We start from the raw sequence: 27,166 nt of genomic DNA, 5'->3' as shown, positions 1-27,166 counted from the left end.
TCCCAGAACTGATTAAATTCAAGAACCAAGGTAAGACTGTATAAGCAAGAAGACTACAATGCCTAGATATCCAATGAAGCTGAGTGTTGGATGATTCAGGAAAGATAAAATAAAGTGTTTCAACACACAGTTAAACTACGGAACTCACTGAGACAGGAGGCAGTGATGGCCACCAACCTATATGACTTTAAAAGAAGATTAGACAAATTCATGGAGGAGGTTATGAATGGGAATAAGCCATGATGGCCATGCTCTGCTGCCACAATTGGAAGCTTAATGCTAGTTGTTGGAAACCAGAGAAGGGGAGAGTGCTGTTGGGCTCAGATCTTCCTGTGTGTTTCCCACACTCATCTGGTTGGGCCACTGTGAGAAAAGGATACTGGACTTGGTGAGCAATTGGCCTGATCCAGCAGGCCCTTTCTTGTGTTCATAAGATGATTTTTTTTTTTAATGAAATAGCTGAGGCGTGGTGCCCCCCAGCTATTATTGGACTCCAACTCCCTTCAACCCCAGCCAGCGGCCAGGGAGAATAAGAAGTGGACTTCAGCAGCAACAGGAGGACACCAGGTCAGTTACCTCCAAGGCAGAAGCAGCCCAAGCTGCCTGCATAACTACTTTTGGCCAGGAGAGTCATACAGCTCACCATTTTTGGTGAACTCTTCCGACAGCATCTGTCGGATGCGATGCCGTTTCTCAAGCACTTCGATCAGTCGAGGAAGGGTCTGGTCATCATGGATGTCCAGAAGCTCGCAGGAAGACATTGGGGGGAAATTCTGCAGCAGCACCTCTGTGATAGACCGCTCCCGATCTGCAAGAGACAATGAAGCAGCTGTTTCAAGAACATGTCTTGAACAGGGCACTCTGTTAATTCAAATGCACGCCTATCAAGATAACCACAAAAAGGACCTTAAGGGTTAATACACACACACACATATATTCTAGGCCAAACCTCATATGATACAGTGGCTGAAGTGCAACAATACCCTGATGCCTTCTGTGAGAAGGGACTGGCTCTGCAGCAGAGGAGGGGGAGAAAACGGTGGTAGTTTAACCCTTTTCCTTCCAACACACCTCCTGCTGCTCTTACCCAGCTAACACTGAACGTGAGAACACAGGTCCAGAACACCATGTTCAGGCAGTTCTGTGTATGTGTGTACAAAGCAGGAAGGATTAAGACAGTTGAATAAACTAGAATGAGAGGTCTATGTTGCTGGTTGTTTGATAAATGCCGCTTTGGGCACTCTAAGTAGCCTCTTGTGATTTACCTCCATCAATCGGTCCACCTCGGATTTCCAGCTGCCGCGAGAGCTCCTCCCGAAAGGCCTGGTTCTTAAACCGTCGACCAGGGATTAAGCCGCAGACTGGCTTCTCAGCAGGCCTCGCAACCTCTACTTCTTGGGTGAGCTCTGCGAATCGCAGGACTTGCTACAAAATAATGATATATGGGGGTATGTAGGATCTGGTACTTTACAACACAATTAAACAAGAAATGGAGACATTAGTCAAGCCTAATTACACACCAACAGATTTGCGTATGCAAGATCTAAGGATTTCACATTATTTTCTCTCCCTCCCACCTACCCTATAACAGACAGCACAAGTTAATTCTGCTCTAAAAGGTAGTTCCACTACAGAGCAGGTTTGTGCTTCATTATTTGGGTTGACCAGCCTCCTCAGATGTAAAGTTCTTATAAATAAAGGTAGCCCTCCCCTCCATCCCAGTTTCAGCAAGATGAGAGCAAGGAAGCTCAAAGAAGATTTAGATTACCAAACTCTCATCGTAGTCTTCAGCCTTTGGGTTCACACAGACTATCATCCGCACTTTGCCTTCTCCATCAAAGTAGTTCTTGAAGAGATGGGTTAGTTTAGAGTCTCGGTAAGGGACCATCTAAAGAAGAAAAAAGTCCTTAAGTTCTAAAGAAGAAAAAAGTTATCAGGAAGAAAGACTGCCAGGGGAGAGGGAGACCCACAGAAATGGGGAGCAACCACACACCTTGTTGGTCCCATAAGTTTGGTTCTCCCGCAGGGCTTCAATACAGGTCCTCAGCGTCATTAGGGACTGGTTAATATTACCTGGAGGGGAGAGGGAAAGGTGTAGCCCATTATTCACCCCAAACCATGCCTTGGTCACAATACATGGTTTGAAAAAACAGGGACATTTCATACTGTAAATTTCCTGCTCTCGGGAGAGTAAAGGGCACTTTCTATATATTTTGCCCACCAGGAGGCCCTCTCAGACTGGACTGTAGTGGAGGCTAGCCAGTTTGGGCAAACGTGGCACTGCCCCACAATCTCAGTCTGCCCTCAACCAGCCCACACTGTCTTCTTAAATACATCCAGTCCAGGGGATTGAACTGTCAGCTTCCTCTTCCTGAAACTCAGAAGAGAACCTTTTGGACAGCATTAATCAGCCAATATATCAAAGCCCAGTTTCATTTATTTCAGTCCATTGTTATTGTCCAAGGGTTTCCCCTCGGAGGCTGGGGGATCTCAAGTTCACTGGAAAACCTTTTATCAGCTCCTTCTCCAAGACAGAAAATCTATCACAGGCTGCTATTGTGACAAGCCATTATTCTGGTTAAACTCCATTTAGGAAAGGCATAAGAAAAAACGTCCCTGATGGCCTTAATCTGCCCATCATTGCCACCTGCCAATCATCCAAGAGGACAAAGCAGAATCAGAGGTTAGCAGGGTGAGTCAAATGCTCTGCTCACTCTCCTAAGCACAGTAAGAAAAGCCTGTTTTCTCTGGCAGAGTAAGGAGGAGATTTATTGGGGATTTAGAAGCGCTGTCAGTGGGGTTGGCACACACAAGCTGCACTCTAGTTGTTGCTTGGGTCATCTGAAGAGAGCCAGCCCACTGGCACTAGAGACAGGCTGGCAGTGCTCATAGCTTAAATCCATTGCAGCAGAGGTTGCTGTTTCTCTTCTTGATAAGCTAGAGGATGGGAAACAATCCCCACCCTCTGATTGTGAAAATGACCCAAGTCCCTGCTAAGGGAGGGGATCTAGAAAGAAAAGGTGGGGGGAACAGAGACCCTCCTTTGTAGTCACAAGGCAGGGCACAGTCTGGGCCAAGTTGGCCCCGCCTACTCCTGATGGGGGGCAACCCCAAAGGAACTGAAATGCCCTCCTTGCTCTATCAGAGAATACAGTTTCCCACCAGGCTTCAATGGAAAGCTTTCATGAATGGAGCTAGATTTCGTTTTCATGCCCGAAAAGGGTGGCAAAGCTTGGACAAGGAAGTCACAACCCCTACCTGCTTCCCGTAGTCTGTTCCCTTCTGCTTTGGTTCTGTTTGTTCTCTCACTCCCTGCTAAGTCAACCAAAGATAACTGGCTGAAGGTTATCAGCTCTCTGTCCTGCAAGAGAAGGGAAGGAGTCATAGTTTTAATAAAGAAACAACCACAATGAGAGAAAAGAATCTTCCTCCACAAGTTGGAAAGAGCAGCAGCTCTTTCAAGGCCTTGGTTGGGAGACCTGTAGCCAGCTCTACATCCCATACCTTGGCTATCAGATGGGAGTCATTTTATGGATCTACCTTTTGGGAATGGGTTGAGGGAGAGAAAAGAGCAGCTGTGCTCTCCTTAGCCCCTCTTGATTTTACCTGCAGAACATTATCCCCACTGGCATCAAGTGGCGCCTGGGCCAGTTTGATCAGGAACACACTATGGGAACGGCTGGATTCACGATTGAGCTGAGTGTTTGCAATGCGCCTCTTCTTTTGGCCTGTTTGATAGAAAGCAGGAAAAAGTCCTTTAATCTAGCAGAGACTGAACACATATCAATAGCATTCCAGGTGTTGGTGCATCGTGGTGCGCTCACAGTTCTAGGAGCCATAGCTGAAGGTGGTCCAAGATAGAAAAACATACAGGAAAAGGAAGCCAAAAGGGGCAAGGCTTGGAGCACCATTTTTCCCCAGAAGTCAATATATTTGGGGAGGGATGTTTTGTTTGTGTGAGTGACAGCTTAAGGAGGATGTGGGGGATTTATCAAGTTGCAAATGGCACGGAAACGATTTTCTCCCTCTCCTGTATCTGGAAGTTGGGGTTAATCAATGAATTTCAATGGCAGTCAATACAGAACAGAAAAAAGGAAGTGCTAGACACAATGTGTGACTTATGGAATATGCATGAGCACAAAACAAGGCAATTAGCTCAAGTGGTTTTTAAAAGGTGTGAGACAAATTCATGGGATAATGCAATCAATGGCAATTAGTTATGCCAACTGTGCTTTCACGAGGACTGGGTATTACCCCCACCCTCAGCAACTGATTTTCAGGGTGGGGCTTGTCCTGTTGCATTTGTGACCTGCTGCTTGGGCTTCCTATAGGCCTGGCTGCTGTTAGAAGACAAAGAACTGAACATTATGAACCCTCTATCCTATCAGGGCTCAAACGAACAGGAACAGGAAGCTCTGTGCCAGATGTTTTCCTCTGTGGCAGTCCTCTGCCACAAGGGCAGAACTTTGGAGGAGCCCAGGGAGTTTCCTACCTCTCCAGAAGACTTCAAAAGCTTCCTCTGTGGATTTGACTTCCACCTCCGTGCATCCTGCAACATACATGTTGTGGTTCTGATCCTCGCGGAGAATTTTGGACTGGGGAAGTCTGTAAGAGTGAGGGTGTCAATGAGAGTTGGCCAGCACCAACATACTTATTGCTAGCAAGGGGAAGCCAAAAACTAACCACGCCAAGGTCAGCTACAGCACAAGCTGCCATGCAGGATTAGCTTATTCAGGCAAGAAGGGAAAGAGAGGGAAGGTCAAGCTATTCAGACTTCATATAGGGAGGGAAACACTCAGGTACATGTTAGCTATCAACAACAAGCTGCAGGGAAGAAAAGCCAATGGGAGACATCACACCAGTTTCACTAAGTGCAAAACAGCCAACTGCACATTAACAAGAGGAAAATATAACCTGTGCACATACATAAAGTCAGCACTTCGCACTGGAGTGCCACAGCTGCTCCACCTAGCAAAGAAATTACAAGTGTTACAGGCCCACACTGCCTTTTCTCCACTACACAACCCTTTTCAGAGCATTTTCCCAAGACATTTTCTGCTTTTGGAATGTATGCCTGTGGCTTTTAGGTGAAGTTGTGGCAGAATTTGTATGTCTTTGGAACATTCCTAAAAGTCTGTTTTGGGGTTGCTTCCTATGTAGGCAGCCAGCAAACACCAGAGTTTGGAAGACTTTTGTTTGTGGGCAATGCCAGCCTCAGAAAAAAGGAGTGTGCTCAGTGATGCTTCTGCATAACCCTTGACCAAAGATGTCGAAGAAATGTTGATGAAGAGAATAGTGCCTACACCAAGGCTAGGTAAGACCCATATTGGTACCAAAGCTGACTTCTGCAATGCATCTGTAAGCATGACACTGCTTCACAGTAATGTTCACTATTACAGAAACATTTCCTCAATACTACCTCAGCCCAATGTTCTGGAAACAGACACAATCCATTTGTTCCCCAAGGCATAAACCACCAGATCTGTAATCTATTTCCAACTTTACTTTTTGGAATCCGAAACACCAGACCACAATTCTGTCACTTACATTCCATGTAGCTATAATCTGGTTAGCTGTCAGATTCAGAGAGCCAGGCTGAAGGAAGTTTACTCACTTTGGTTTGATAGGATCAAAGGGGCCTTCTTCCAAAAGGTCATAGATGTAGTTGTTATAGATCTCGATGTAAGAGACAAACACACTGTAAACATTGTCTTCATCAACTTCTTCCGCTTTGCAGTTATTTTGGACATTGATCATATCAGCTATTTCAGGATCAATTTGCCGCCTGCTTTTAAAATAAAAAATAGCACAGCAAGTTAAAATTTTGATATATTTGACAACGGATCTATGGCAGTCCTTGATGAGATGAGGGTGTCCCAGCCGCCCATTGCTACTTACTTGCTAGATGGAGCTTTCGGGGTCTGAAACGCTTCTCGTTTCTGACGTTCAAGTAAAGCATCAACATCACACTGCACCTCAACTCCATTCTTATCATCCAGCTTGAACACCTGAGGTAAAAGGTTTTCAGAAATAAGGTAAGTCTTTCCAAGAGGAAAGTAGCAATTTTATTTTATTTTACTATAATTTTATTTTACTAATAGTGTCACAGTTAGGCTATTGGCCAGTGGTCTCTGCTATCTCAGACCAGACCTTCTCAACCTGAGAAGCAGGAAGGACAGCCAACACCAGCTGAAGATTTCTACTCAGACTCACATCCTTCAAAATTCACGTGCCTGGACATTAAGGTCAGCTAGGGTGGGGAGGGGCAGTGCTGATTCAGTCTTTGAAGGAAGCCAGGGGCTATGACCCACCACAGGGCCTTCTTAGTGATAGCCCTGCCCCACACCTTTGGAACACCTCCCTCTTCTGTCATACTTTGTCATTCTGTTGGGTCTGCACAGAGACAGGTATGTGAGATATTGGTAGTTTTATATTTTAATTATGGGTTAAAAATGGGAAGAGTTGGGAATGGGAAGAGTTGATCTCACTGTATTTTATTTAAATTGTTGCTACAAACCCCAAGCTCATTGATTTGATGTTTATCTGTTACATTTAGGTCCGACTTTTCCTTCAAAGAGCTCAAGGCAGCATACATTGACTCCTCCCTATCCTATGTTACCCTCACAAAAACCTTGTGAGGAAAGTTAGGCTGAGAGATAGCAACTGCCCAGGGTTCCCCAGTGAGCTTCAAATAGCTGGGGGATTTGAACCCTGGCTTACCCTGTGCTGGCTCTCCTCTTCACATTTATGATGAAGGGCAGGAAAGAAATTTAATAATCAAGCCTGTCCAACCAACAACGAAGGTTTCTAACATTCATAATGGGGAGCACTGATTCAGAACTCATCAGAAAATACGTTGAGATTTACACATTGAACTTTTGCTGTTGATTGTTTCCCCTTCATCTCAGTTTGCCTTTTACAAAAAGAAGCACAAACTCTCTTAGCTACAGAGTAAGCAGTAAGTGCAAAAGAGACCCTCTGAACTCCACCCAAGTGGTTTGCAGGGGGCTACCCTGCCTTTCAGGACTTCTTCTCTACCTGCATTGTGTGTCTTTAAATGCAATGCATCCCAACCTGTTCATTCAATGATTTATAAGTTAAGCATTTGGCAATGGCAATGAAACCGTTTACACACCAAGACTTGGTAGGAAGAGACTTACGTATCGTTTGGCCTGCAGAGATCCTATGCTGTTGAAGATCATGTCTAAGCAGCGAGGAAGCAGGCCACCGTCACCAGGAGAACCAGTCATGGTGTAAGTTTTCCCACTCCCAGTGACACCGTATGTAAAAAGGAGGCCTAGGAGTCAAAGAGAACATTTTATAGGCAAATGTCTACTTCATCCTTCTGTTTCACAAAAAAACACTTGGGCTTACAACGAATCAAACTGTACCATAAATGCATGCTATACAAACCATACAACAGAGGCAGGCAGAACAAAGAAACACAAACTTTAAAAAGCTTTCTCTGCCCAGCAGGGTCAAAACAGATGTCCGTTTCAAATAAGGATTTCCTCAGTCTAGGTGCAGCTATGAGGAAAGCGTTTTAAGCTTCACCGACCTCCACAAAATGAAGTATTTTATTCAATTAAGATTGGATGATTATAGGTGTATTTGGGCTGAAGATACTCCAAACCATATATGCTTTTAATCAGTACAAAATAAAGTAGATCCTAATCAATATTTGGGCAGTTATAGCAGAATGTGCAGGAGGAAATGAAGCAAGTTTAGAAAAAGAAAGATTAGTGGTTAGATATCAGCTAGAGCATGAAATGTAGTATCCTCTCGTACCATTTTTCCCATGAATCAGATCATCCACTAGAGGTTTGGCAACAACGTCAAACACATGTTTCTGAGTCCCACCGACATTAAAAACCTCTTTGAATGAATATTGAACCTGAAGAGGAAGACAACAAGCTGTTATGAAGCAACAAGCAAGCACTTTGCTGCTGTTTCTAGACCTCAAATTATGTCTTGCTTCTTTTAGAAAAAAAATATTGATTGCTTACTCAGAAAACTTTAAGCACAGTATGTAATAAAAATATCATTAAAATGCAGATAAAATCAGCAAAACTCTTTGAAAAACAAGCAAATCTAAAATAACCATCAATAACAGAGATAAAAGCAGTAAAATGTTTAAAAATAAATACACATAATTTATATCTAGATAGGCTTGCTGAACTAAAAAAAAAAGGTTTTCAATAGACATCTAAAAATAGATACTGGGGCTCCTGCCTAATGGCTGATAGAGGATGTCTAGCATTGCTGCAGCATATTAATTCCTAATAAACACATTTTACTCTAATTTCCCCCAAGATCCTATTAGTTCCCCATCTCAAGCACTAGTTGAGCATAGTCAAGGGAAGCAGCAAGCCTCTGGCTACCAGCTGCTGGGGAGAAGCGGTAGACTACTATTGTTCTCATGCATGGCTTGCGGGCTTCCCAGGGGCATCTGGTTGTACACTGGACTAGGCTATCCTTTGGTCTGATCCAGAGGAGCTCTTTGTTATGTCCCATGAGAGGGGCACTCGTCATCTCATTACAAGTTTTGCCTTTTACAAAGCTTTAATTTGTCCTCCAGGGAAGAAAGTTCCCTGCAAATGTTAAAGGATAAAGCAGATCCAAACCTAAACTCAACAGAACCTCAGTTTTCAGCTTTTGGTTGCTGGCCACTTTCCAGCAGGCTTTACCTCCTTATACTCCCCATTGCGGAAAATTCGGTATCCATCTGGTGGGTGAACCTGGACTGTTGTGGTATTGATCACTTTTACGCAGCATTCTTGGTCTGGCACACTGAGTGGGCGCAGCCGGCAGTACACCTGAGGAAAAATTGCTTAGAAATGTCACAACTTGCAGATTCCAAGTCTTAATAAGCCTAGCAGGTGAGATAAATGAAACTTCCACCACTAGCCCCCATTTTAGGATGAAGAGAGCCCACCACTAGGTAGCCAAAACAAATGCACCAACACAGAAGGCTGAAGGTATCAGCAGGCTGGGGGGGGGGGACGACCCAAGGTTTGCAGAAATATAAAAGGTGTTTCTGAAAAAACCCTAAAGAGGACCACTGGAAAGAAATGCTGGAAAGAGAAGAGGCAACAGCAAAATTGATTTCCTTGGATCTTTCATTAAAATAATTTCTTTCTGTGAACCAAGAAATTTGCCCTCAGGACTGGAAGTGAGGACCTCCCACAGAGACAGAAATCCAAGATTTTTAATGTAGCTGGGAATCAGTGTCTACCACAGACAAAAAACCTAAAACATATTTCCACTTATTGCTCTCACAAAGGACTGTGTGACAAAACTAACGAGCATCTTGTAGCATCAGAAAGATCAGCCAAATTAAAGGTCAGCTGTCATCACAGGCCATTATTCTTTTAACACATGTTTATACAGTATACCTAAACCAGTCTAACCATTGATGTATTTATGTGAAAGGATCCAAGGGGGATCTCCCTGACCTAGGAGAACAAAGTTCAAATTCCCACCTGATCGGGAAATGCAATGGGTGACCTTAGGCCAGCCACTGCCTCTCAGCCTACCCTGCCCCATATGGTAGACGTGTGGGCAATATGGAGAGTGAGAGAGCCATGAATGCCACCTTGAGTATCTTAAAGAAAATGTGGGATAGAAATAAAAGTAAATAAAAGTAGCAAAGCTGTGAAGGGAACCTGACTGAGACCCCAATTAATTGTCATAGCAGATAATGGGTGGAAGAGAGAATATTCATGGGAAACATGAAGTTATGCCCTTATTTGCTTACAGACTCTGCCTAGGTTGATCTGCTGTCAGAGCATCTCACCTATTCATCTAGAAAAACACACATCACATGAGGTTTGCATTTACATCCCATGTCCATCCCCTGTATCAGCCACTTACCCCAACAGGGTCCTTCAAATTGTTGCTAGATCCATTTTTCTGCCCAGGCTTCCTTGGAGTTTTGGTTTTCCTGGAAACAAAAGAAAGAAAAATCATCAGGCAAGTCAATCAAGAACCAAGGCACACAGGAGACAAATAACCTGACTGCTCTGGGATCAGTGTGACAACAATGCAAGTCACCTTGTCAACCACAAGCCATGTGAAATAGTTTTCATTGATAAGATAAAAAAATTCCTTCCAGTAGCACCTTAAAGACCAACTAAGTTAGTTCTTGGTATGAGCTTTCGTGTGCATGCACACTTCTTCAGATACACACACGAAAGCTCATACCAAGAACTAACTTAGTTGGTCTTTAAGGTGCTACTGGAAGGAATTTTTTTATTTTGACTATGGCAGACCAACACGGCTACCTATCTACTACTGGATTCATTGATAAGAACAGCTAAGGCAGAAAGGCACTGCACTACTAATGCTACTTAAACAAAATATCACATGCAGAGCATTTTAGTTTAGAAGATATGCAATCCCACACACCCCTCCTTCTCCAATATTGTGGCTTTCAGCTAAAAGCAATCTAGAATGGACTCCAGGCCAGTCTTAAATGCTCTGCTAGAGTTGAAGTCCATGTAAAAAAAGAATCTGAAACACAGAGGAGACTAGAGACAGGAGGAACAGCAGAGCACACATATTTCTTTTGTTTATATCCCTCCACTCTGTTAAAAGAAAAGGTAGTCAAGGTGGCTGGCTATCAGACACATTCATCCCTTCTGGCCTCTGCCAGCATCATCTCCTATGCTCTTAAAAATTAGATAGTGAGCTGGTTCACAAGGTAACATTAACCTGTGTAAAGGATGGCTTCACAAACATAACTGCTTTGTTCCTCCCCAGCTCCCAGTTTTGTTGCACAGAGGAAAGAAATCAGACTCTGGAATGTTTCTGCCTTCATATGACACAGCTGATGCCTGGAGAGGAGCATCGTTTGTTTTAAACTAGCATTTCATGGCAGGAACCTGTTGCTTTTAACTATTGTATGATCGTAGTATCACAGTGCTTATAAATGATAGAAGTGCATAAAGTTGAAGGTCATTACTGTATTAGAATCTAACCTTTTTTCCTTTGCCATTTGTCACTCTGGAAAAAGCTAGTAACACTTTTTTGTAACACAGTTTAGAGATATGTCCCTGATTTAGTTAAAGTAGCGTGCATAGATTATGTAGTTGCTTGTTTAGAGCATTTGTACCCTGCTCTTCAGCCAAAAAGGCTCCTACAGCAGCTTACTAAAAACACAGTTTCTGCCTACAAGCTTACAGTATTAAATACATGTCACAAAAGGAATTGAGGAACAAAGACAGGAGAGGAAATAAAACAAACTCAGGCACCAATTCTTATAAGTCTATTAGCAGCTCTTACTATGGCTAGCTAGAACAGAAACAGTTCAGGGCCAGATACAGCCCCGCTTCCAATCTCTCCTGTTAAGACAGCCTGCTACCAAGCAATACAAATACAAGAGAGAGAATCTCTCATATATAATCTATGCTAGTTATATAAATTGATATACAGGTTATAAAGCGAGTGAGAGAGATGATATGCATACGCATCTGAGAATTTTTTCAATCTTATTTCATTTATGAATCACTTCTCACAAGGCACCCCAAAACAATTTTCAATGTAATTACTTAAGCAGAACAGTTACATAGGTAATAGTGCTAAAACCATTGCACATTTAAATCAATTCAAATCTAAAACAGATACCAACTGGGTATCTCTCTCTCTACCACACACACACACAAGATTTTATATACACACAAGTAATCTTTTAATCTTTTAAATGTGTTCATTATTTTGTGTTTCAAATTGCTGAAGCCATATCTGTAAATCTCACTGAGACAGTGCTTTAGAAGGCAATTAATTAATTACTGTACAATAATAATCGGCAACTATCTATATAAACATATGCGTGTATATGTTAAAACATCTTAATTTAGACAAGTCTACCCAGATACATAAAACAGTGGTCTGTATTCTAATCTGTTTGTCGCTGCTTTTTATTTTTTTCAACGTTTTAAATAGTTGTTGAACTGTTTATACCCATTTTTTTGTTTTATACTTTTTGTAGATTGTTTAACAAAGTTTGCAATCAAGCAGCATATATATTTTATGACATATAGATACAGAGAGAGCTAGAGAGATAATGAATGCAGATAAGTACAGTATCTCAGACATGAATCTGCACGATAGAAGGGCGCTTTTGTTCGAGGAAAGTAGTAAGGGAAAGAGGAAGGGAGGGAGAACTTTAAAGGGAGGGCTGGGGGGCCTCTAACTAGGCGCCACTCCACCCCGCCCCGGGTCACTCACGCGGCCGCCTTCATCTCGCCGAGGCCGCCCCGCTCGTCCTTCTTTTTCTCCCTCTCGCAGCCCTGTTGGCGAAGGTTCGGTTTGAACGTTCCCTCCCGCTTCCCAACATCCATTGCGCGGCCCGCTGTTATTCAAATCCAACCAATCAGGATGGAGCTAGGGAGGGAAGGGGCGGGGACAGGACAGCGGCCCTTCGCCGCCTTCAGACTTCACACCTTCTCTGCTGTCACCGCCTCCTTGCTTATTGGCCCTTGTTTCTTTGTGTGGCGTCGTGGCGCGAGTTTTTTACCTCATAAAGCAGCGCGCGGGAAAGGGAGGGAGACAAACCGCCCCGTCTCCATGGAAACGGGAAAGCCAAGCGAGCTCAGGCCTTAACGAAGCGGGCTAGGCCCCAGATGTGCAAATCTGGTTATGAACGTAAAAAAAGACTCAAGAGGGACTGCTGCGACGTTAAAGAAGTAAACTCCCTCCCTCTCATATACACAACATTTCTCCCGATGAAAATAGGGACGTCACATTTCACAATGATAATTTTACTTTTTAAAACCCACATATTCCTACTGGGTTGTTTCAGCCACTCTGGGCAGCTTCCAGCATATATAAAAACATAAAACAAACTTCCCTATACAGGATTGCCTTCAGACGGCTTGGGAGTCAGATAAGGCCATGCCCTCCAACATTTCTCGAATGAAAATAGGGGCACCCTAAGCAAAAGCGGGACATTCCAGGATCAAATCAGAAACCGGGACAGCTGTCAATCAGGGATGTCCCTGGAAAAGAGGGACACTTGGAGGGTCTGCTTTCTCTCTCTCTCTCTCTCTCACACACACACACATATATACTGTGATAAATGCTTCACAAGAATCTTTGCTGTTTTTGGTGTAAAGTAACAGCAACACACGGGACACAGGTGGCGCTGTGGGTTAAACCACAGAGCCTAGGACTTGCCGATCTAGAAGGTCAGCGGTTCGAATCCCTGCGACGGAGTGAGCTCCTGTTGCTCGGTCCCTGCTCCTGCCAACCTAGCAGTTCGAAAGCACGTCAAAGTGCAAGTAGATAAATAGGTACTGCTTCAGTGGAAAGGTAAACAGTGTTTCCGTGCGCTGCTCTGGTTCACCAGAAGCGGCTTAGTCATGCTGGCCACATGACCCGGAAGCTGTACGCCGGCTCCCTCGGCCAATAAGGCGAGATGAGCGCCACAACCCCAGAGTCGGTTACGACTGGACCTAATGGTCAGGGGTCCTTTTACCTTTACCTTTTAACATGAACACACATTTCTCTATCCCACCATGTCAGAGCTTTTACAAGGTTAGGTTGCCTGGAGGTGACCATAGGTGCCAGCTTGAAACAAACTCAGATCAAACTGTGGTTTCGGGTCCTTGATAACTAAGCACAGTTAGAAGAAGAAGAAGAAGAAGAAGAAGAAGAAGAAGAAGAAGAAGAAGAAGAAGAAGAAGAATTTATACCCTGCCCATCTGACTGGGCTTCCTCAGAGTTTCCTATGTTTGGAAGGAATGGGAAACTGCAGTTTATTAGAAACTGGAAACGGCAGCTTTCGAGCTTCCCCTGCACATGAACAAGAGAGGAAAAAGAGCACAAGCCTGATACTTGCAGTGGTTTGTTCTCATAATGCTAAAATCAGGATTAGCCAACATCATGGCTGCCAAATGCTGTTGGACCGCAACTCCCATCAGCCTTAGCCAATGGTCAGGGATAATAGGAGCTGGAGGCCAATGGTCGGGGATGATGGAAGCTGGAGGGCACCACAATGGGTACGGTAAGTCAGTGCTAAACCACTGTTGAGCACTAAACCATGGTTGAGGTCTGAACCAAGCAAGATGTGACTGTGGTTTGGGAGAAGATTGGTTTGGGCAGTGTTTTCCTCTCCTTGGTCAATCAACCCACACAAACTGTCAAGGTGAAGAGCAAGTGGCAAGTCATGAATAAATGGGTTGGAGGACTCTGTTCCAAACACCTCAGAGGCTGAAGGATCAGCAAGTGTGGGGAATCTATGGCCCACTGCCTAATTAGGCCTGGCATGAGTCCCAATTCTGCCTGTGAGGTCATTGCCACAAATCCACCAGTCTCATACCTGACATCATATGTAACATCAGATGTGACACAGGTACAGAAACAGCTGCACAGGGACAATCGGGAGCTTAAAGTGAGCTCTCAACTTTGCTGATCTGGAACCCTCTAAACGTTTCGTCTGTACTAGCTTGGTAAATGATGCTTTAAAATAAAGAGCAAAATCTTTGGGTGCAAGTTGAATGTACCTTTCAAAAGGGCATTTATTCCACAATAGCTTCATTTACTGTTACCAAAAAGTGCTTGTGTGATACCCCAGCAGAGGCTATTTACAAAAATATAAACTTCTTAATATATGTAATTTCAAAGAAACCTCATATTATTTCATTGCAAGTTTCTGAATTAGAAAGATATGTACATTAGTATTTTGTGATAGAAATGTTACATGTGCTTGTCATTTCAAATAAAGCATAAAAACGCATGGAATTATGTTAAAAGGCCACTGTGGCTGCTTTGGCATGAAAGGTGGCCAACATTTCTATGTTATCAGTGCAAACTGGCACATCAAGTTAAATTGCAATCACTATTTTAAAAATAATAATCTGACACAAACTTAAGTGGCTGAAGTTATTTAGAGTTCTCACAGAGTCCTCAGAATTGCAGCTTGGTATTCTAAATGGTCAATCAGGATCAACAAATGAAAAGCTACGTCCCAAATTGGTTAAGTCTTCCAGCTCAAGTTGTAGAAAAACCACAATACAAAACCATATTCATAATAAAAAAAGAATCATTTAAGTCACTTCTCAAATAATATTCACCAAGCCTCATTTGAAGTAGTTTCTAATTTGTGTTGTACTTCTACTTTTAACTGCAACATAATTTCATTTCATTTCATTTTGATTTCAACATGCGTTAGTCCTTGTGCTTGCTTCCTTTCCTGCAGAATTTTGGCATGGAATAGAGCGTCGTTGAGAAAGCAGCAATGATGATAAGATTGACAACGATGGCAGCTGCAAGGGACCCAAAGGTTTGAGAGAAGGATGGAGCCAGCAGCCACTCACGGCGGTTGGCCATGTCAACCAGAAGGGCTTCCATTTGGAAGTGGGTCCCAATGATCCCACAGATGTGGAAGAGCTGGTGACTGTGCCCTGTGAGAGATCAAAAGAATACAACACTCAGTATTTCCATAGGGGGGCCACAATCCCTCCCTTGCAGTAAAATCAACGACGAGTCTTATGGTCCCTCAAAGTTTACTACGGAATAAGCTTTTTTGGGCTACTACAGGCTACTTCATCAGATGCATACAGTGTTATTGTGAATTGCAGCAGATCCTCCAAGTAGCCCTATTTTCCAGGGATATCCCCAATTTACAGATGTCGTCCTGGTTTCTGATTTGATCCCGTAATGTCCCACTTTTCCTTAGGATGTCCCTATTTTTAGTGGAGAAATGTTGGAGGGTATGGAGTTGTCCAATCCCCAAACCATCTGAAGGCAGCCTTGTATAGGGGAGTTGTTTACATGTTTAATGTTTTATTATGTTGTTATATATGTTGGAAGCCACCCAGAGCGTCTGGGGCAACCCAAAAAGATGTGTGGAGTATAAATGGTAAAATTATCATTATGGAATGTGACGTCCCTGTTTTCATCAGAGAAATGTTGGAGGGTATGACTCATTCCTGTGACTGCAATTTGTTTTAACAGTTGTTATTACTGAATTTTAAATTGTTGTAACATGCCCTACTGCCGAAGGGCAGGTAATAGATTTAACAATGCATTGTGCTGCTGCTGGTGGTTGTTCTGTAATAATTAGGATTATTATACAAAGTGTCTTGCTGCCCAACTCTGGGGTTTTGCACTTGCCCGTGGATGGGAGATATAAGCCAAGCATCCTAATGACTCTGAACTGGTTCCTTTGTTTCTCTGAATCCAGAACAAGTCACTCTCCTCCAACAGGGCTACTCTCAATTCCTTGCAGCTGTTATTCCCTTTCTCAGGTGTGGCCACAACAGCTGATTAAAACAGCCATCTTTATGTTATCAGTTGCCAATATCTGCTGGAATCCACCCACCCCGTTCATTTCAGTGGGGCCTGCAAGGGGGAGAGCAGCCCCTTGTTGTCCTCACCTATGTAGTCAAAGATTCCAGGGGCCAGCCGCTCCGGCAGGTGTGTCGCAAAAAGGAAACAGGTGAGGCAGGCAAAGACAGTGTGCTTGAGGTGGATTGGAATTACGCTCTCCGTGCAACTTCTTGCAGCACATAAGTACAGCTGTGGCATAGAAAGGAAAGCATAAGATAATCTTCCTTAACCTGATTTCCTCCAGGCTCTTTGGACTACAGCTCTCTTCAGTCCCTGCCATTAGAGCCATAAGGTGCAGGGGCTGATGGGAATTCTAGTGCAAAATATCCGGTTAACACAAAGTTGTGGAAGGTCAATATAAGCTCCTTGTTTAGCCCAATTATGTTTAGCCAGCATGGTGCCCTCCCTCCAGAAACTGTAGGAAAGTCTAGAAGTTCCAGCATAATCACAAATCTATATTTGTCTACTCACAATGTAAACCCCACTGAATTTAATAGGGATTGGGGCACAGCAGCTTATTGTGGATTTAGTGCTGACTGTTCATGCATGGAAGTCGTTCTCAGCACCCACATAATATCGTCCTCTCTGAAAGGTCACCCCATATTTTTATTCTTTTAATCTGGATTTACTGTTTCTGTATGTGTGCTTCTTAAGTCGTTTTCTGATCAGATTCTCCATGGAAAGAACAAATTCAGATTAAATGGGAAATAATGAGGAAGCCCCCTTATTCGCAGGAAAGGGTGGCAGCCTAGAACCACCCTTCAGCAGCCATGCATTATGTTATGTATAAAAACACAGCAGACTGAGGGAAACTATTCTTAAAGCCATACATACCCTGTAGAAGAGAGGGATGCTGTCGAACACGTAAGGATGAGCAAAGGCGAATGTGCGAATTGTTTTGCTGAACTTTGGCTGCTCCATTTCATTGAACCTGAATACATTTTGAAAACATATATGTGAACGAGCACAGTGCATAGGTCTGGTTTGCAGAACACAGAGTGTGTAAGGCATGGGTCTTGGCTTTGTCTCCCATTCTTATCAAAGCTTTCCACGTCCTCACATGACACAGAGGGAATTTCTGCAATTTACTTATACTTAAATGTGTATCCCATCAAGACCTGCATGCTTTGGGGCCAGAATGGCATTGCCTTGGCACCAAAATGCTAAAGCTATGCCCGTATTGCCTAGGCACAGACCAATCCATACTGTGCACAGCCCCAATGACTTTTTCTGCTCAGGTGGTTAGGAAACCTTTGTTCAACTCAACTGATTCAAGCTTATAAAGAAGGGAAGACTCAAAGCACAAGAGGCCAAAGAAAATAGTTGGAACTCAAATAAATAATTTTAATTATTGGTGGGCGCGGTTGGTTGTTTTCATTTTACACTGAGCTCTTACAGATGACCCATTTGTTGAGCCGTCACCCAGATTTCTATACAATTTGTGTGGAGGTTATACAACAACACTGTTAATCTAACGTTAATTCTGATCTGATTGCACGGAAGTTATATGATGTTGCCGTTATACCACACTTTCTAGTGTGGTCTCCTGTCACTTTTCTTAGCCAAAAAAATTATGGTTGTTTTTTTAAAAAAGAAAAAGTGGGTTTATTGTGCAAGAACCCTACATCCACTTCAGTTGTACAATTTTGGCATATCACGGAACCTGTGAGCAGTTTCCCAACTGATGAATTGCCCAAACATGTTACATTACAGGATGTATCCAAACCGCCCTGCACTGAGGGTGGGCCAAAAGTCATGTAGCCTAAGAAAAAATCCTCACTTCACTGTTCTCTATAATGGAAGCTTGGAACTTGCTTTATGAAGCCTGAATTTTGAACCATCAATCCAAGGCCTCTTCATCCTGATTTAGGTCATCTGTTTGGCAGAATGCATGGAAAACACGGGACAGAGCGTCACCAGCAGGATGTGGGCAAAGAAAGTGAAAATTGAAATGAAAAGTACATGCCAAAGGATGTAGCAAAGCCAGCTGACCTTTGGACTAAAAGGAAGCCTTCAGAAATGTATCATTATCAATGTCTTGTTTTCCCTTTGCACCTTTAAGCAGCTGCTGATATTGGCTATCACCACCACCACTGTGATCACTGATTAGGCATCTGGGTTAGTATTGGAAGAAGACTGATTTGTTCCCAATTAAGAGTCCGTATTGACATGGGTGACATATTGACTATTAGCCACCAAGTGTCGTCAATTAGGTGGAATCACTGTTTTGGTTGTTAGTGTCCCCTGCCTGCTTTCCAATCTACACCTCAGTTGAGAGGGGCCCATGTTACCTTTCTATGCCGCCACTCTTATAATGGAAATAGGGAAGGCCGAGCCTGTTGGTTACACACAGTAAGTTCACATGAGAATGCTTGGATGCAGAAATAAATACTTGGACATGTTTGTATAAATGGCATGTATCTTATTGCCAGTCTAGCCTAACTCAGTGCTTTGAATAAGAATATAAGGAGAGTCTGCCGGATCCGGCCAGTGACCCACCTTGTCCAGCATCCTGTTCTCACAGTGGCCAACCAGATGCTGCAGTGGGAAGCCCAGTGGCAGGATCTGAGGACAAGAGCTCTCTCCCCTCCTGCGGTTTCCAGCAACTGGTATTCAGAAGCATTGCTGCCTCCAACTGTGGTGGCATTGTTTTTGTAGCTAATAGCCATCAACAGCTTTCTTCTCCATGAACATAGGAGCCAACTTCTATAGGCTCAGGTCCCTTCGCGCCCCCCCCTAAAATATTTGAGAGGACCAGGCCCTCAAAAAGTTGATTAACATTGCCATTCAAACGGGGTGTGTGACCATGTCATGTGATCAATTATGCAGGGTGGGACTTACCTCCCCCCCCCCCAGTATTTTATCCAAGTTTGCACCCCATGCATGAATGGGTCTAATCCCCTTTTAAAGCCATCTAGTTGGCTTTAATGTTCTGATTATGCAGGCAATGTCCACAAGTATTGACTTTTGTTCTTTTTAAAAAAGGTACATTCCCCCTAATTAAAACAATAGAATTGGAGAGTTGCAAGGGACCCAAAGCATCATCTATTCCAGTGGTTCTCAACCTTGACTCCCCAGATGTTTGGGCCTACAACTCCCATGATCCCTAGCTCACAGGACCAGTGGTCAGGGATGATGGGAGTTGTAGGCCAAAAACATCTGGGGACCCAAGGTTGAGAAAGACTGATCTATTCCAACCACCTGCAAATCAGCCTCATCACTTTGAAAATGAGTATATGTCAGTGCTTCTCCCTGATCCAATCTTAACAAAGCATCACCCGACTCAGTATGCTCACCACCTCTGACAGGCTGAGATCTCCCTCCCTCCCTGTGTTTGAATGCTACCTCATCACCCTCAACGGGGCGCATCAGAGATGTGGTGGGCACACTAGACGATGTGGGAAGAGGCTTATTGTCATTCCCCTGAGGTGGATCAGGGAGAGGCAGTATCAAGTCCAGCCCCGAGTGTTGAATTTATTCAGGTACCATCCTCCCTCACTACTCACATATCATAAAATCCCTTAAGGTGGGGACCCTATATTTATTTCCTTGTGTTACTCAGGAAATCACCATCTATGCAAGGGTTAGCTAACATGACACCTCCAGATGTTGTTGGTCTCCAACTCCCTTCAGCTCCAGCCCTTCAGGGATGATGGGAGTCCAATGCCATCTGGAGGGCACCAGGTTGGCAAAGGTTGCTGGCTGGGGCTGATCGGAATTGTGGTCTGATATTTATAGTGCTATTGAAATAGAAAATGAATATTTGCTTTCGTAGATTTTCACGGGTACAGGAATGCAGGTTTTGGTGTCTTCGGGTGTCTTCCCGTGTAAGAGTTGGGGTGTCTAGGCGACGTTTCGACGAGGTCTCACTCGTCATCTTCAGGCTGGTGCTTTCGGCTTCTTGTTACTAGAACAGAGCAGGATCTCAGTGTTTGAGTTCCTATAAATACTGTTGGGGGGGTGTGGTGTATAGCCTCCAACGTTCTGGGCAGAGAGGAAGTTCCCAGGTTAGTGTGCCTTTTCTTCTTTTGTTCATTAATTACTTGAGGGATATCTTGAGTGATTTCTTGAGTGATATTCTGAGTACCACTTAGGAGGGTCATTAGGTGTGGATTAGTTGCTAAAGCTTTCGTGTCTTGACCTCTTGAGCTTGTGAAGAGTTTTTCTGAGAAGATGGCTGTACTGCACTTAGTTGTGCTCTGGCTTGGCTTCGTGTATAGGGGCGAGCTGTGGTTTTGTGCCCTGTGCCAGCCAGATCTGTGTAGGGATTGCAGGGGGGTGCAGCATCCGGAGGTGCCACTATGGTTTGGCTACTGGATGGTGTCTGTAATTTATCTGTGGAGAGGGTCTGGGTTTGGGTCTGGTGTGGTTGATTGGAGATGGCGTTCTGTGTGCCTCTGGTTCTGGTGTCGGTTTTTGTGGGGAGGGCTAATTTCCAGATGTCTGGCAGGCGGGACGTGTCGTCACGCTTGTTCATGTTGTGAGGGTGTTTCTCTATCTCGATGGCTTCCATGATTATTCTCTTGTGGTGATGTTCCATGTTAAAGAGCAATTTGGAATCTGCAAAATTAATTTCGTGTCCTGTTTCTTTCATGTGTTGGTAAAGGGAGGAAGTTTTTTCTTCTTTTTTGACGGCATTCTTGTGTTCTGCGATACGTGCATTTATTCGTCTGTTTGTTTGTCCAATGTACGTGGCTGGGCAGACTTTGCAGGGTATTTCATAGACCCCTTGGTTTTCTAACTGGATTTTATCTTTTGGGTTTCTGAGGATATTGGCTATTTTTTGGTTGGTGCAAAACAGCCTTTTGCACCAACCAAAAAATAGCCAATATCCTCAGAAACCCAAAAGATAAAATCCAGTTAGAAAACCAAGGGGTCTATGAAATACCCTGCAAAGTCTGCCCAGCCACGTACATTGGACAAACAAACAGACGAATAAATGCACGTATCGCAGAACACAAGAATGCCGTCAAAAAAGAAGAAAAAACTTCCTCCCTTTACCAACACATGAAAGAAACAGGACACGAAATTAATTTTGCAGATTCCAAATTGCTCTTTAACATGGAACATCACCACAAGAGAATAATCATGGAAGCCATCGAGATAGAGAAACACCCTCACAACATGAACAAGCGTGACGACACGTCCCGCCTGCCAGACATCTGGAAATTAGCCCTCCCCACAAAAACCGACACCAGAACCAGAGGCACACAGAACGCCATCTCCAATCAACCACACCAGACCCAAACCCAGACCCTCTCCACAGATAAATTACAGACACCATCCAGTAGCCAAACCATAGTGGCACCTCCGGATGCTGCACCCCCCTGCAATCCCTACACAGATCTGGCTGGCACAGGGCACAAAACCACAGCTCGCCCCTATACACGAAGCCAAGCCAGAGCACAACTAAGTGCAGTACAGCCATCTTCTCAGAAAAACTCTTCACAAGCTCAAGAGGTCAAGACACGAAAGCTTTAGCAACTAATCCACACCTAATGACCCTCCTAAGTGGTACTCAGAATATCACTCAAGAAATCACTCAAGATATCCCTCAAGTAATTAATGAACAAAAGAAGAAAAGGCACACTAACCTGGGAACTTCCTCTCTGCCCAGAACGTTGGAGGCTATACACCACACCCCCCCAACAGTATTTATAGGAACTCAAACACTGAGATCCTGCTCTGTTCTAGTAACAAGAAGCCGAAAGCACCAGCCTGAAGATGACGAGTGAGACCTCGTCGAAACGTTGCCTAGACACCCCAACTCTTACACGGGAAGACACCCGAAGACACCAAAACCAGAAAATGAATACCGTATATATTTCGGGGGGGGGGGCTGCTTTCTAGTGTACAGTGGTACCTCGGGTTACATACGCTTCAGGTTACATACGCTTCAGATTACAGACTCCGCTAACCCAGAAATAGTACCTCGGGTTAAGAACTTTGCTTCAGGATGAGAACAGAAATTGTGTTCTGGTGGCGCAGCGGCAGCAGGAGGCCCCATTAGCTAAAGTGGTCTTCAGGTTAAGAACAGTTTCAGGTTAAGAACGGACCTCCGGAATGAATTAAGTACTTAACCCAAGGTACCACTGTAATTGACTCAGTTCCAGAATAAATATTCTCCCCAACCAAGGATGGCACACTCCCAGCTGCATTCCCATTGCAGAGAGGAAGCCGTCAATACCTGGAATAGCAGGAGAGGCTTGTGCCCACGACTGTGTTGAGCACAGCAGTGGAGACGTAGTAATGGTGGAATGTGCTGCCAATCCATTCTTCGGGGAAAACGTAGGCGGAATAAGCAATGGCAGAGCCTAAAGGGATAAAGCAGACCCCACAACTCTATCAGACAACCTGCATTTCCACGGACACCTCACCGCTTCCCCCAGTGCTAAACTTGTGTGGCGCATGACAATCATTTTCTAACCAAAATGGGACCACTCACAAACTAAAAAGTCCCAGGTTCAATTCCTGGCACCATTTCCAGGAGAGACCCCAGCCTGAAACATTAAAGAGCTGCTGCCAGTCAGTGTAGACAGTCCTGAGCTATATGGACTAATGGCTTGCCCTCACTTCTTCTTGTCCCGCTGCTTTACTCCAGGAAAAACCACTCTTTAGAGCTCAATTGAAGCAAACAGCAATTTGGGTTTTGTCCAGATTGATGTTTGCTCTGACTTAGCACCGAAGAATGGCTTTTCCCTGGGGAAGGAGCGGGGCAAAAAGGAAACCACTCGACCCTGTGCTTTCTAAGTGTGGACAAGCCCAAATTGCTTTGCTTACTTACAAGGTCGCTTCCTCTGTTCCTATGATGCACAGGCAACCACATTCTCCGCAGCACTCGGAGCCACAGCTGCGGTGCCCTCTGTGGGGAATGACACATTTTCTTGGCAGCAAAACGCTGTGGTTTGTGCATTAGGAAAAATGCAATAATCTCCCTGCTGCAAAAGGAACACACCTCAAGTCAAGGCTCCGATACATTGGCTCGCATCCTCACCTAAGCTGTACAGGGCGAGGGCACCGTAATCAAAGAAGTAGCAGATATGCCTGGCCCTGCTGGACATGGTGCTGAACGTGTGAGCGATGCTGGACGTCAGCGGGTAGATGCAGCAGGTGACCATGTAAGCCAGAAAGGGCCAGGTGTACGAGTCCCTCCAGACATCCAAGGCGTAGACTAAGGCCAAAAGCTTCCATAGGAAGTACCTAGAAAGCAGAAAAGCCAATCAGCTAGCAGCAACAGTCTTGTAGCTTACCTTAAGAAGATAAGAAGAGTCTGCTGGGTCAGGCCAAGGGCCCATCTAGTCCAGCATTCTGTTCTCCCAATGGTCACCCAAATGCCCGTGGGAAACCAGAAAGCAGGATCTTGCTTTCCAGGCAACGTCAAGGTTAAGATATGGAGCTGCTAAGTAACTCCCACACATTTGATAAATGCCACCTGTGATATTCCTGGAGGCAGGCTGGAACCTCCGGTAATGTATTCATTCCCCTTCCTTTCTCTTTAAGTGACAGCTGTCATTGCAGGGTGCGTGTGCCCATCCCAAGCAAGCCCATTCGTTGAGGTTACCTGAGGCCACGATGCTAATCCCCCCCCCCCCCAGCTGCTGTTGCTCCTTGAGTCATTCTTGGTGCTTTGGCAGCTGCTGCAGAGAGAACGTGGTGGCCTTATTGTTTGCAAGTGACTAGATGTGCACAGAGGTGTTTAGAGCATGGGGTGAACTTAACCAGAATGTAGGAACAGCCCTGCTGGGTCAGGCCAGCAGCCCATCTAGTCCAGCATCCTGTTCTCATACTGGCCAACCAGATGCCCCAATGGGAAGCCCACAAGCAGGATTTGAGCACAAGAGCCCTCTCCCCTCCTGCAATTGCCAGCAACTGGCATTCAGAAGCATCACAAATGTGGCGGCAAAGCATAGCCATCATGGCTAGCAGCTTCAGTGGCCCTCTCCTCTGTGACTTTGCCCAATCCTCTTTTAAAGGCATCTAGGTTTGTGGCCATCATCGCCTCCAGTGGGAGAGAGTTCCATAGTTTAATTCTGTGCTGCGTGGGAACAACCTTTCTTTTTTCCTCTGCCTGAATCTTCCTACATTCAGCTTCCACAAGTTCCAGTGCTATGAAAGAGAGAAAGCAACTTTTCTCTATGCACTTTATCCATAATTAGGAGGTTTCGTCAACCAGAGTGGCCCATTGAGATGCCACTGCAGGTACCTTTCTAAGAGCTCATCCACATGTGTGTATGTTGTGGGGGGCAGGCTTCATGTTGTGGGGGGGGGAACCTCAGTTAGTTAAATATTTGTATTGATTTACTTGATGGGGGGGGGGAAGGAGGGAGGCTGCTACATTCTGTCCTGCGTTTCCAGACACAGGTCCGGGATTTCCAAATCTGTGTCCGAGCAGGTTTCTTTCTTCCACTGCCTTCCCCAGAAAAACCCATGTTTTGCCACTGAATGGAGCAAAGTTCACTGAGTCTCTGATTCAGCAGTAAAACCTGGGGTCTCTGGGGGAAAGTGGTGGAGGGGTGGACACTGACCTGGAAATCCCAGACCTGTGCCTAGCATGGCACAAAAGGAAGTGTGGATGAAACCTGAGAAATGATAGCTATCTCCAAATATCTGCAGGGCTGTTCCATGGAAGATGGAGCAAGCTTGTTTTCTGCTGCTCCAGAGGGCAGGACCCAAACCAATGGATTAAAATTACAAGAGAATCAAACTACACATTAAGAACCTTCTGACGATAAGAGCTGTTTGACAGTGAAACGGAGCCCCTTGGAAGGTGGTGGTTTGTTTTTAAACAAAGGTTAGAGGCCCATCTGTCAGGGATTCTTTAAGCTGTGATTCCTGCACTGCAGGGGATTGGACTAGATCATGGGAAGGCAAACTAAGGCCCGGATCCGGCCCAATTGCCTTCTCAATCCAGCCCGCGAACAGTCCAGGAATCAGCATGTTTTTACATTAGTAGAATGTGTCCTTTTATTTAAAATGCATCTCTGGGTTATTTGTGGGGCCTGCCTGGTGTTTTTACATGAGTAGAATGTGTGCTTTTATTTCAAATGCATCTCTGGGTTATTTGTGGGGCATAGGAATTCGTTCATATTATTTTTCAAAATATAGTCCAGCCCCCCACAAGTCCGAGGGGCAGTGGACCAGCCCCCTGCTGAAAAAGTTTGCTGACCACTGGACTAGATGAACCTCAGGGTCCCTTCCAACTCTACAATCCTATGATTCTATGAGTTTGTGAAATGGTAATGGTAAAGGTAAAGGTAAAGGTAAAGGTGCCCCTGATCATTAGGTCCAGTTGCGGACAACTCTGAGGTTGTGTGTTCATCTTGCTCTATAGGCCGAGGGAGCTGGCGTTTGTCCGCAGACAGCTTCCAGATCATGTGGCCAGCATGACTATGCCGCTTCTGGTGAACCAGAGCAGCACATGGAAACGCTGTTCACCTTCCTGCCAGAAGTATTTATCTACTTGCACTTTGATGTGCTTTCAAACTGCTAGGTTGGCAGGAGCAGGGACCAAACAACGGGAGCTCACCCCGTTGCGGGGATTCAAACCACCAACCTTCTGATCGGCAAGCCCTAGGCTCTGTGGTTTAGACCACAGCGCCAGCGGCGTCCCACCCCTTAAATCAAAAGCCCACAGCTCCTTTGAGGCCATTGTCAAGGAACACAGCTCCTTCTTTTATATATTTCAAGTGCACAGACAGATCATCACATACCAGGCAGGCAGAAAATGCGTCCAGATATTCACAGTTTCATTTGTCATTTGGAAAAGGCTGACGATGCAATCTGTTGCGGAACTTCTCGGGTGACGGTACCCAAAAAGAATGCCCTTCTCTCGGAAAACCTGCAGGAGGACAGCCAGCAAACTGGAGATGAACCAAATTTGCTACAACTTGCATAGTTCACAGCCAACCTCAATAGTCCTAAGCAGGAGAAGAGGGCTAGGGAGCTGCAGCAACAACCACAAAGGCACTGTGATGCCTGCTTTGCAAACAGGACCTCAGGAGATTAATTTTGAAACTTTCATGGGTTCTTGAAGGCTGGTTAAAAGCTCTCAAAGAACACAAACTAGGACTGTGCACCCATTCCCAACTTAAGTTGCAGCCAGGGCATCCTTTGTTTCAATTTGGATCACAGCTGGTTTGGGTAGAAACACATGAAAATGCAGCATTTTGTAAGAAACAACAGAATAGATCCAGATTGCTGCTTACATTGTGTAACCAGTGCCCTGGATGCAGAGTGAACAGGGCAGTGTAGATCTGTGGTTCCCAAACTTTTTGAGGGCCGCCACCCCCCACCCCACCCCCTGTTCCATAAACTGTACTCCTACCCTTCTCCACAAAAACCACTCTTCAGAATAGTGGTTTGCATAACCCTTCAAGGAAGATAATAACACAATAAAAGTCAAAACAGTAACAATTCATTACACATTTTTTCAAAACTCAGTTAAAACTAATTTCAACAAAATAAACTTGATCCAGTCATGCCAGCTTTTTGAAATCTGATTGTCATTTTCACCTCCAGTGCCTCCCTGTCGCCCCCCTTGCCTCTTAGTACAACTCCCACCCCAGGGGAATCCCAGCATCTGCTAGGGGGCGGTACCACCCTCTTTGGGAACCACTGCTGTAAAGAGCCAAGAAAATGCAGGCAAGATGTTTCAAGCTTGCTGCTGTGTTTTTTTGCTTTGGAAATGTCCACCAGATGTCTCCACCACCACAATTATGAACACAACTTATAATAAAAGTTCTTTCTTTTTTGCTGGACTCAGTGATGGCTCATTAAGACTGTAGTTGTATTCACAGGTAAGTGTTGTAGATTTCGGGGGGGGGGGTGGCACTTA

General features: G+C 44.7%; 2 protein-coding genes across 16 annotated transcripts in view; both read right to left on the bottom strand.

Moving 5' to 3' along the window:
* KIF23 (kinesin family member 23) overlaps positions 1 to 13,616 on the bottom strand; it is a 28,596-nt gene extending 14,980 nt beyond the window's left edge. For 3 of the 9 annotated variants that reach the window (XR_014002168.1, XM_081171080.1, XM_081171086.1), the window contains exons 1-15: positions 12,229 to 12,453; positions 9,874 to 9,943; positions 8,688 to 8,816; positions 7,789 to 7,894; positions 7,161 to 7,297; positions 5,899 to 6,008; positions 5,615 to 5,788; positions 4,927 to 4,968; positions 4,493 to 4,605; positions 3,607 to 3,728; positions 3,259 to 3,361; positions 1,994 to 2,073; positions 1,769 to 1,888; positions 1,266 to 1,425; positions 644 to 808 (exon numbers count right to left, since the gene is read on the bottom strand). Coding sequence is in view for 8 of the 9 variants with exons in the window: in XM_081171080.1 (XP_081027206.1) it covers positions 644 to 808; positions 1,266 to 1,425; positions 1,769 to 1,888; positions 1,994 to 2,073; positions 3,259 to 3,361; positions 3,607 to 3,728; positions 4,493 to 4,605; positions 4,927 to 4,968; positions 5,615 to 5,788; positions 5,899 to 6,008; positions 7,161 to 7,297; positions 7,789 to 7,894; positions 8,688 to 8,816; positions 9,874 to 9,943; positions 12,229 to 12,341 (1,744 nt within the window). In the remaining variant the exon portion in view is untranslated. Of the gene's footprint in view, positions 1 to 643; positions 809 to 1,265; positions 1,426 to 1,768; positions 1,889 to 1,993; positions 2,074 to 3,258; positions 3,362 to 3,606; positions 3,729 to 4,492; positions 4,606 to 4,926; positions 4,969 to 5,614; positions 5,789 to 5,898; positions 6,009 to 7,160; positions 7,298 to 7,788; positions 7,895 to 8,687; positions 8,817 to 9,873; positions 9,944 to 10,979; positions 11,012 to 12,228; positions 12,455 to 13,483 lie in introns of those variants that run through there. The other 6 variants (XM_081171082.1, XM_081171081.1, XM_081171087.1 and 3 more) reach the window with 6 other exon arrangements.
* An 872-nt stretch (positions 13,617 to 14,488) lies between these two features.
* Positions 14,489 to 27,166, bottom strand: part of PAQR5 (progestin and adipoQ receptor family member 5) — a 38,230-nt gene continuing 25,552 nt past the window's right edge. For 5 of the 7 annotated variants that reach the window (XM_081171267.1, XM_081171268.1, XM_081171269.1 and 2 more), the window contains exons 3-9: positions 26,043 to 26,170; positions 23,327 to 23,532; positions 22,520 to 22,646; positions 18,624 to 18,668; positions 17,167 to 17,263; positions 16,380 to 16,521; positions 14,489 to 15,404 (exon numbers count right to left, since the gene is read on the bottom strand). In XM_081171267.1, coding sequence (XP_081027393.1) covers positions 15,169 to 15,404; positions 16,380 to 16,521; positions 17,167 to 17,263; positions 18,624 to 18,668; positions 22,520 to 22,646; positions 23,327 to 23,532; positions 26,043 to 26,170 — 981 coding nt within the window. In that variant the 3' untranslated portion in view covers positions 14,489 to 15,168. Of the gene's footprint in view, positions 15,405 to 16,379; positions 16,522 to 17,166; positions 17,264 to 18,623; positions 18,669 to 22,519; positions 22,647 to 23,326; positions 23,533 to 26,042; positions 26,171 to 26,935; positions 26,940 to 27,166 lie in introns of those variants that run through there. The other 2 variants (XM_081171272.1, XM_081171271.1) reach the window with 2 other exon arrangements.

This window comes from Podarcis bocagei (assembly GCF_964188305.1).
Source record: "Podarcis bocagei genome assembly, chromosome: 14".
In the NCBI taxonomy this organism is placed as follows: Eukaryota; Metazoa; Chordata; class Lepidosauria; order Squamata; family Lacertidae; genus Podarcis; species Podarcis bocagei.
This window is presented reverse-complemented; position numbering and strand designations above follow the sequence as displayed.